The following is a 10895-nucleotide window of genomic DNA, read 5'->3' as shown; positions in this document are numbered from 1 at the left end:
AGCTTGTTTCTTCTTCCCTGGCATTCTCCTCCTCCCCCAACCTGCAACACCCCTGGGTCTGTAGCTCAGTGACTCCAACCACCATCCATCCAGTTGCCCAAACCAGAAATCTGAGTGTCATCTCTAATTTCTTTTTCCTTCTCCCCACATTCTACTAGTCCCATTTTCCACTTCTCCCAATACTCACTGCCAAGGTCCTGCTCCAGGACAGCTCCTCTTTTGCCTGGATTCCTGCCCTGCAGCAGCTCCAGGCTACTCCCTGTCTCCCTTGCCTCAATCCCAACCCCACAGAGCCTACACAGAGCCTTGATCAATTCACTCCCCTGGTTTTCGGCAACCTCCTTTACTAAGCTTCTGAGGCTTTACTTACCTCTGCAGCCTAATGCCCCTTCTATACCATCTGTTCCTACCCTAAGGAGGTCCTCTGCTCAATTTCTGGAATACACACTTTCCTCTCTGTCCCTTCATACACGCCTTTCTAGCCGCTTAGATTCCCCACTTCCTTTTCATTTTGATGGTCTTGGCTTACTTACCCCAAGCTGGGTAAGCGCCCCTCGGCCCTGTGTTCTTGAAGCACCAATCCCTTCCTTCATCACGGGGTCCTGTCTCATCTCCTGGTCGTGCTTGTCGCTTCTTGCCCTCTCACCTCGCTCTTGGAGCTCCACCACTCTTACTTCGGCCCTCTTTCCCCTCCTCATAGATTCCCACTCCCTCTGCCCCTCTCGCGCCTCCTTTGCCTCCCTGAGCCCCCGACAGGCAGAAATCTCCTTTTTGTTACACAAGCTTTGAGCACTGCGGGCGTTTCCTTCTAGCACAGCCCAAGACTCTAAGTTCAGCCCTGTCATTATTTGATGTCCGTGCCCCCTTTCTGAATGTAAACGCCGAGATGGCCCGCCCCTATCCGCTGTTGTGTCCCAGTGCCCCCCACGCGCCTGGCACCCAGCAGGCGCACGAAAGGGAGAGTGAGCGAGTGAATGAATGAGCGTCATCGCCCGGGCCTGGCAGAGGAAAGGGCCGGGGCCCCGCGGCCTCCCGGGGACCCCGCGCGCCGCCGGAAGCGGTCGGGCGGCCCCCTCCCCGCGGGCCCGCCGCCTTATCTCGGCGCCTCCGGGGCCGCTGGAGTAGTCGCGGGCGCGCTGGGAGGGACGCGGCGGCATGGGCTGCGGGCCCCCGGGTGCTGGCCGCCCGCCGCGCCGCCTGCTGTTGCTCCTGCTGCTGCTCGGCCTGGCCCATGGCGCGACCGCAGTGCCAGACGCGGCTGGTGAGTGAGGGCGGGGAGGCGAAGCAGGTGCCCCCGGGTCCCCAGGCTGGCACCGCTAGGACGCTGGGTGCGCCCGGGACTGTTCCCCGCCCCTGGGCCGGGCCGGAGCGGAGCCTGGAATGCAGGTGGGGCCAGTTCTGGCGGTTTGGGATCAGGAAGGCGGAGCTCAAAGAAGCAAGAGGAGATCCCCGCTCGGTCTCCCCTGTCTCCAAAGCCTCCAGGTGGCTTTGAGGTGGCTCTGAGCTTGCCCCCGGGGACTGGCCGCCCACTGCTACCGAGACCTGTGGCCGGATGGGGGCTGGGTGTGGACGCCGGCGCGGAGAGGGCCGCGCCCTGCGTGCAAGGGCGTACCCGGCTACACTGTCAGCTTCCTGCCCTGCTGTGTGCGGCTTTTGAACGACGAATTCTTGACCCGAAGCAATTTTCTTTCTATCTTTTTATGTTTTCATGTTAGTGAAAAACCGAATGCTAATACGGTGAGAAAGACATGTAAGGACGTTTACAGAAACCAAGTGTCCATTCATTCTTTCTTTCATTCAACAACAACAACAAAAAAAAGTCCTTGAATAATAGTTCCCCTCCTTGTGCTGGTTTTGAGGACGCCGTGCTGGCCTTCACTGCGCTCGTAGTCTGGAGGAGGCAGACAGGAGAATAATCCATTTCCAGGCAACTGGAGTAGTTTTCCTTCCTGCAAAATGCAATGCTGAGTGTGGCGGGAGTTACAAACAGTATTCAGCCACGTAGGCGATGTGACATTTACACAACCGTAATAGAAGGCAGAATGCCACAGCGCTCGGAGAAGGCGTGGGTGGTCAGTGAAGGGAAAGATTACTTCCACATGGCCTCGTGGATGAGGGACTTGAGCTGAGCCGTCAAGGGTTAGTAATGTTTGGTTGTGGGATGATGAGGAAAAGGCATCCCAGCTCATAGCAGAGGGCACAGAGAGCTCTCCACAAGTATGTGTGGAATTAATGAATTCCAGACACAAGGGACAGCCTGAGGAAGAGCTTGAAGGCACCAAAGCATGGAGCATGTAATTCAGTTTGACTGGTATGTGGGAGAGGAATGGGAAATGGGGGTGGAAGAGCAAATTGTACTTAACCAGGAGACAGAGTGCCTTGATTGACAAACCAAGGCATTTGAACTTAGCTGCTCCTGGGCAGTGGGAAGCCATTGGAAGCCATTGCAGGTTTTTCTACCAGGAAGTAATATGAAAAATATGTATAAGGAGATCCTAGCTTCCTTAATAAAACTAAACAATGATACTGGAATTGAAGGAAATTTCCAGGTGTAGAAACATGGGGGGCCTTTGAGGCTTAGACTTGTCTCCCCAAATTCTCTTTACCTTGCAATTTTTACCTTCCCTGGTGGGTGTTTCCCTTGATGACTCAACCTTCTAGAATGGCCATTTTTGTACATTAGTTGCTCTGACAGGCTCTCTAACCTCCTTCCCTAACCTGGTCTTACATTCCACTGCAGTAGTACATAAGGGTTTGTGGAACCTTGGAGTCTATTTCAGGATCTTCATGTTAAGACTCTTTAGCCTAGGAAAGAGTCCAGCTTGGTCCCTCTGAATTGCTGGGTTAAGTTGGTTGAACACAATTTGTAATCACAAAGTCTTTTGTAACCACTGAAAGGCTGTGGGTTAATTTTGGGAAATGGAAGTCAGGGTTGCCTGGTAGAGCCTCCTGTCCTTATGCTGTCTTCTCCCTCCATTTATAGCGTTGGAGAATATGGCTTTATTAAAGGCAGACAACATGGGGAAAGATTGGAGGCTCAGAGACCATTGAGGAAGTTCATGCAGTAGGTGGCCTAGAAATACTGAGGACTAGACCCACAGTAACGACAGCAGGAAAAGAGGACTAAATGTAGGTGATGAGGTGGAAATGAAACTGGAAAGAATCAGGCATTAAGGTGCAAAGAAATTGAAGAGTAAAAAATGACAGTAAGGTTTAGGGCTGGGTGACTTGGCTATATAGTTCTATGTTGTTATTGTTGGGTGCCGTTGAGTTGATTCCAACTCATAGCAACTCTGTGTGACAGAGTAGAACTGCCTTGTAGGGTTTTCTTGGCTGTAATTTTTATGCCAGGTCTTTTCTCTCACAGAGCCGCTGGGTGGGTTTGAACTGCCAACCTTTCAGTTAGCAGCCAAGTACTTAACTGTTGCTCCACCTGGGCTCCTTATATAGTTCTATAGGAAGGGGGAAAAAAAAAAAGATTTAGGAAGGAAGATGATTAGTTGTTTTGAACATCCTGAGTTTGAGATGCTGTTGTGGCATTCAGAGACACTAAATCAATAGACAGGAAGGAATATGGATAATGGCGTGTGTGAGTGATGTAGATTTGATGATCACTTGAAGCCTTGAGGTTGAAGAGATTAAGAGAACCAAGGACAGTCTGGCAGTTCCTCAAAAAGTTATAATTACAATAAACCCCAGAAGCCAGTGCCATCGAGTTGACCCACAGCGACCCTATGGGACAGAGTGGAACTGTCCCATGGAGTTTCCAAGGAGCTCCTGGCGGATTTGAACTGCCGACCATTTGGTTAGCAGCCGTAGCACCTGACCACTATGCCACCAGGATTTCCATCATTACAATAAGACCCAGCAATTCTACTCATAGGTATATGCTGAAGAGAATCAAAAATAGGGACTCAAACAGGTACGTGTATACCGGTGCTCACTGCAGCACTATTCACAATAGCCAGAAAGTGGAAACAACCCAGATGTTCATTAACAGATGAATGGATAAGCCAAATGTGGATACCCACATAATGGACTGTCATCGTTCAGCCATAAAAAGGAATGAAGTTCTGAGTGATAAATGTTACAATATGAATGAACCTTGAAAACATTATGCTAAATGAAATAGACACAAAAGGACAGATATCATATGATTCCACTTACACGAAATATCTAGGCTAGGCAAATTCATAGAGACAGAAAATAGAGACTGTTATGAGCTAGGGGAGCGATAGGGAGTTATTGCTTAATGGGTAGAGTTTCTGTTTGTGATGATGAAAAGTTCTGGAAATAGTGGTGATGGTTGCACAACATTGTGAACGTACTTAATGCCATTGTAGAGTCCATTAAGTCAATCGTACACTTAAAAATGGTTAAAACAGTAAATTTTATGTATATTTTACCACACACTTAAAAAAGATTGAAAAGTGGGAAGGTGCCTTGCTGTTGGGCTGGCCAGGTCAGTGCAAGATTTTGGGGGAAGTAATACAAACTCAAGGACATTTTAGACTGAGGGCCATTATTTATTAGAGAGGAAGAAATTGAAGATGTGAAAAGAAACGAGATATTTAATGGAGCAGGTAAGAAAGTAAGTTTGGGCTACATATATGTGGGAGAAGTTAGTGTCTGAAAGCAGCAGGAAGGAGAAGAATGGAGAAGAAATGCTTCTTCCCCAGCTATCTACTTAGTGAGTGCTAGGCACTGGGTTTTTTTTTTTAGTCATATTTCAAAACCAGCCCAGTGGTCCTCCCTCTTGGGAAGCCTGTTAGCACTATCCACTTCTTGCAGCACTAGCAGTACCCTCCCCACCTCTTTGTTGTACACTTATACCATATTGCAGTGTAATTGTTTAGCAGACTAAGAAGAACTCCTTGTGGGTAGGGATGTGGCTGGTATTAGGAATCTTGTAATGTGTAGTGAATTAAGTTTAATTGATATCAAAGATGTTTTGGGAGGGAGGAAAGTGGAGGAGCCCAACTCAGATGGCCTGAGTGTGAGGAAAAGTGTGAGACCTGCAGTTGGTAGGGTAGGAGGGTGTTGGTGTGTGGGTGAGTGGGGTATCAGGCCTTGGGGAATAGAGTGGTTTGAAATGGGCTAAGAGAGGTGGAACCAGTCAGTCCTGTTCCTTAACCTTTGTCTGGCATTGCTCTGAGTCTGGGAGTGGCTGTGGGACTTGTTGGCTCAGGCCTGGCCAGGGCTTGGGAAGGCCAGAGGGGGAGGGGCAGAGACCTTGAGAAACACAGGAGAGCAATGGTGGAGAGAGTTGGGGGAAATTGTTATTATAGTATAAAATGCGCGTGACTTTCCTAATCCTGCATTTCTCAGGCTTGGTCTTCACTCTGTCATCCTGAATCAGAGCAGCATATTCACTATTCAGAGTGGAAAAGAGGAGGGCTGGAGGGAGTGGTTTTTTTTGGAGAGATTTAAAGTTGCTGAGAGTAAGGGAGCAAGATTTGAGCTGATGAAGAAATCCCCACTGCTGCTTGTCTCCCACCTCCAGGGATGTGGTCCTGGGCACATCCTCAGCTTTTTGGACAAATTGTAAAATGAGCTTCTAGGTCTCTGCAGCTCAAGGTAACAAGGGGCCTGTTGGTATCAGTTCTACAGAGAAGAGAGGGGAAATGAGTTGCATGAGAAAAAAAGTATATAACCTTCTGGAGACTGTGAGTCAGGTGTGAGGCAGCTGTGAAAGAACTAGGGCGGGGCGGGGCGGGGATTAGTGGTAACAGGCTCAACCTGAACCTAGGGTGTGGCCTAAATGATTGCATAACCCAAAACTCGTAACTCAAAAGTTGAGATTGGGGCACTTAGTGTGGGTCTGGAGGCCAGGTATGGGGGCCCCACAACAAGCTGATCTTGGTCAAACAAGGAAGTGAACAGAGGAAGGCAAGAGGAAGCTGAGGGTCCTGTCAGCCATTTTACATGAGGAAAGGTTAAGGGTTCTCGATGGGGAATATCAGTTCTGGATTGGGGTGGGGATGGGGAATATGTGGGTTCATATTGCCCTACAAGGATTTTATTGCTCAAGAGAGTAGAGTTCTCTGTCTTGGGAGATTTTTAATCAGAAGTTACGTTTTTGTTTTCCTGATGGAGTTGTTGGAGAGGAGAAAATATGAGGTTTCTCAGGTTCCTCCCATCTCTATAAATTGATACAGTCTCTTAAGAGCAATGCAGTTTTGTTTTTTTTTTTTGTAGCAAACTATTAATTTTTGGAGCGTTGAAGTAAGAAAGTGTTTCTTATTTCTCCTGTGGTATAAGTTTTCTTCGTATTGGGTGGAGAGGAGGGAGAGGCAAGCAGGTCTGAAAGGGTGAGGAAGGTGAACTTCCAACTTCTGAGTCAGGCATTACCCAGAACACTGGGACATGGGGTGAGGAGGAGGAGGAAGGGAGTGATTATGTAAACTGAGATGTTATAGTTCCTAGAATATCAGCCTCATGAATAGGTAGGCATCTATCCACACACAGACATTGCTTTGAATTTTTGCCTCATTACTACTCTTCATCACACTCCTCATTAGTATAAATGGGAGTTGGCTAGCTAATTGTCAGTGTTGGTACTAGATTTACTCATCAGAAGTGTTGCTGAGTGGTTATTATAATAATGGCTAACATATTCTAATTGCCTTACATGTATTAACTCATTTACTCTTTAATGCTCACAGCCATGTAAGGTAGCTCTCTTATTATTGTCATTTTATAGCTTTACAAAAAATTGAGGCACAGAGATTATCAGGGATCGCACAGCTAGTAAATGATAGAGTTAGGATTATAACCCCAATAATCTCTGTCTGTAATCTGTGCTTTTCACCACGATGCCAAGTACCAGTCATTGGGCATCTCACATGACTTATTTCTAACAATAATAACATGGAGATTGACACAAATACTCATGTAAATTATCTCTCACATTTGTGTAGTGCTCTAGTATTCATACAGCATTTATGGTTCTTATTTAATCCTCACAACATGATCTCCATCCCACAGATTAAAAAAACGGGAGCACTGAGAGTTTAATTTACCAGAGGTCCTGTAACCAGGGAGCAAAAGAGTAGACTCTAACCTAGGTTGAGACACCAAAACATGTCTCACCCTCTCATTGTCAGATGTGGTTTTAGCTGAATCATTGCAGAGTGGAGGTGGGAAGTGAACCTAGAGTGGCAGCCGCAGCCTGGGAATACAATAATAGTAACAAAATATATTTGTCAGATTTTCCCTCCTTCTACAGTTTTGGAACCTCCAATTCCCCTGTTTCTCTGCCAATAATTTTAGAAGTCTCTGTGAGGTCCCTTATTTCAGCAGTACTTTGCTCAGTTACTACCTGGCAACCACCTCTCCGCTCTCAGGCCACCAAGTTGGCTGGTGATGGAGCTAAAGCCTTGTTGATGTGGATGTGAAGCTGCCCCCTAACACAGCTGCTCCTTGGGTTATAGCAAAGGTAGAGTGATCTTTCTATTGGCCTGGAGAATTCCTCTCCCTTGGGTTATTCACTCTGTCATTGTAGTCTCAGCTTTGCTGTACCTCTCTCTAGCTTGGTGAAAGATTCAGTGCTGCTTTTATTTCCTTTCCTCAGGGTTCTGACACAACTCCTTGGGGCTGACCTTGTTAAAACACAGAGTCTCCATGAATTCTGATTCAGTGTGTGAAGGGTGGGGCTGAGATATGCATTTCTAAGTAGCTCCCAGGTGTACATCAGGACGTGGAGTTTTCAGTGTTAAAACTGGGGCTAGTTGGTCACCCTATCTCCAGGTGATTCTTAACTGAGTCAGAGGCTATTGAACAATGGACACTGTTGGATAGTCAAAAGCAGCCTTCTGTCTGTCCTTGGATTCAGATTGTGTTTCTTTCCTTTCTTTCCACAAGATAAGTTTTTTCTTAACAATTTTTTTTTTCCCAAGGAGGCTACAGAGTCACTCAAGCAATTAGACCTCAGTTGGCTGCGTTCTGTGGTTTCCAAGTAGATTTTCTTTTGAGGATGCTAGTAAACAGACCAAGAGGCAGTTGTTTGAACAGAACAAGGGGATACCGCGTGGTTTAAAGTCAGGAAAGGTGTGTGTCAGGGTTGTATCCTTTCACCATACCCATTCAGTTGTATGCTGAACAAATAATCCAAGAAACTGGACTATATGAAGGAGAGCAGAGCATCAGAATTGGAAGAAGATTCATTAACAATCCATGATATGAAGATGACACAACCTTGCTTGCTGTTAAGTGAGGAGGACTTGAAGCACTTACTGATGAAGATCGAAGACCACAGCCTTCAGTATGGATTACACCTCAACATAAAGAAAACAAAAAATTCTCACAACTGAACCAGTAAGCAACATCATGGTAAAATGGAAAAAATCCTGAAGTTGCAAAAGATTTCATTTTACTTGAATTCAGAATTAAATGAATAATTTGTTTTATAAGGACCAGTACAAAGCTGGTTCCTATGAGGTGGAGGTTAAAGATGTCCCAAATGTCCAACTTTTCCAAGCTGCTGTGCCACTCCATCATCTCCAACATCAACTGACTCCCTCTCCCCTCGATATTCTCCCTCCTGTCTTTGGGTTCCCTAATTCGCTTCAACTCTCACAGCACTCAGGAACCATATAAAGGAAATAGCTCACTCAGTTATGGAAACTGGCAAGTCCCAAATTTGTGGCCCTTAGTCTTTGCCCAAAGGCACTCAGCTTTCTCACTTCATGGGCCAGGAAGCCCACTGCACTGTCTCCTATGAGTCTCTCTTGCCCATCTCTCCTTCCTTGGTGGTCATGGGCTCTTCTTTCTGCTCTGGAATTGGCTCTCTTTTAAGGCAAAACTGACCAGTCCTCTTGGTGGGCCACAATTATCTTATTTGCATACCCCTCCCAATATCCAAGGGCACTGGGTTTTTGTTTGGGTGGCCCAATATCCTGTGTAGGAGTTACAAGACTATGGCGAGAAAGGCCATATTAAGCAATTCATCACACCACAACAATGAATGCCCATGGAAGCAGTAGTCAAGAAATCAAACAACACATTACATTGGGCAAATTTGCTGCAAAGACCTCTTTAAAGTGTTCAAAAGCAAAGGCATCACTTTAAGGACTAAGGTGCACCTGACCCAAGCCAGGGTTTTTTCAGTTGCCTCATATGCATGTGAAAGCTGGACAAAGAATAAGGAAGGCTGAAGAAGAATTGATGCCTTTGAATTACGGTGTTGGCGAAGAATATTGAATATAGCACAGACTGCCAGAAGAACAAACAAATCTGTCTTGGAGGAAGTACAGCCAGAATGCTCCTTAGAAGCAAGGATGGTGAGACTATGTCTCACATACCTGGACATGTTATCAGGAGTGATCAGTCCCTGGAGAAGGACATCATGCTTGGTAAAGAGCGAAAGAGAGGAAGACCTTCAGTGAGGTGAATTGACACGGTGGCTACAACAGTGGGCTCAAGCATAATAACAATTGTAAGGATGGCGCAGGACTGGGCAGTGTTTCATTTGATTGTACATAGTGTTGTTATGAGTCGGAAACAATGGCACCTAGCAATAAAAACAGCAACAGTCCTGTTTTATTTTTTAGTTTATTATGTTATTATATTGCAATCAGATAGTATGGCCTGTAAAAATTGCTGCTTTTTTGAAACTTGTTGAATTTTTCTTTATGGTCTGAGTTACAGTAAATTTTGTAAATATTCCATGGTTAATTTGGCATTATTTAATAAGTAGTGGCTTGTCTCATTTCTGTGCTACCTTTATTTATTTATTTTTTCCTATATTTTACTTATTTTGTTGTTGAGAATATGCACAGCAGAACATACAGCAATTCAACAGTTTCTACAATTTAGTGACATTGATTACGTTCTTTGAGTTGTGCAACCATCTTAACCTCCTTTCTGAGTTGTTTCTCCCTCAATAACATAAACTCACTGCCCCCTAAGATTCCTGTCTAACCTTTCCAGTTGCTGTTGTCATTTTGATCCCATATAGATAGTTCTTAAAAGAATACAATGCTCAAGGCAGTATTTTTTACTAAAAAAAAAAACCAAAAAATTTTACTAGTTAAGTTAAACTATTGTTTGGTTTTAAGACTTCAGAGAATATTTTCGGTTTACAGTTCAAAAATTATCTCAGGTTAATAGTTTCGGGGGTTTATCCATCATCCATAGCTCCAGGAAGTCTGGAGCCCATGAGAATTTAAAATTCTGTTCTGCATTTTCTACCTTTTAATCAGGAGTCTTCTATGGAATTTTTAATCAAAATGTTCAGTAATGGTAACAGGGCATCACCCAGTTCTTCTGGTCTTGTGGCAGAGAATGCTGTTGTTCATGGAGGCAGTTAGCCACACAGTCCATATCCTCTTCCTATTCCTGACTCTCCTTCCTCTGTTGTTCCAGGTGAACAGAGACCAAATGCCTTGATGGCCATTTGCAAGTTTTTAAGATCCTTGGCATTACGTAATGAACGTAATGAATGGCATTACGTAAAGGAGGTAGAACAGAAGTACTAAACATGTTATTAGGCCAATTAACAGGGATATCCTATGTAACCATGACGCTAAACTTCCAAACCAAGGAAGCAAATCTAATGAGGTCTTTGGTTGTACATAAGCAGCCTCAGCAGCTACGCTTTATTTTTGTCCATGTTATAAATATTCTATGGTTAATTTGGCATTATTTAATGACAAATAGTGGCTTTTCTCATTTCTGTAACACAGCTTTTGACAATTCAACTTTTTACAGGTATGCAGTTTATTGACAGCAGTTACAATAATCGGCTGTGCAACCTTACCCTTAATCAGTGTGACTTTTTGTGTGTGTGCTGCCTTTATTTTTTTTTTTTTAAAGCAAGGATGGTTAAGTGTTTAGAAATCTCTGGATCTCAGTTGGTTTCATTCCTGGAGCAGCCTGAAGGCTAAAGCTGTATT

General features: G+C 45.1%; 1 protein-coding gene across 3 annotated transcripts in view; it reads left to right on the top strand.

The window, feature by feature from the left end:
- Positions 1–971: 971 nt before the first annotated feature.
- Positions 972–10895, top strand: part of SUSD1 (sushi domain containing 1) — a 145956-nt gene continuing 136032 nt past the window's right edge. For all 3 annotated transcript variants that reach the window (XM_049895617.1, XM_049895616.1, XM_049895615.1), the window contains exon 1: positions 972–1261. In XM_049895617.1, coding sequence (XP_049751574.1) covers positions 1156–1261 — 106 coding nt within the window. In that variant the 5' untranslated portion in view covers positions 972–1155. The remainder of the gene's footprint in view (positions 1262–10895) is intronic.

Source organism: Elephas maximus, chromosome 9 (assembly GCF_024166365.1).
Source record: "Elephas maximus indicus isolate mEleMax1 chromosome 9, mEleMax1 primary haplotype, whole genome shotgun sequence".
Classification (NCBI taxonomy): Eukaryota; Metazoa; Chordata; class Mammalia; order Proboscidea; family Elephantidae; genus Elephas; species Elephas maximus.
The sequence above is the reverse complement of the archived record's forward strand: the minus strand, read 5'-3'. Positions and strand labels throughout refer to the sequence as shown.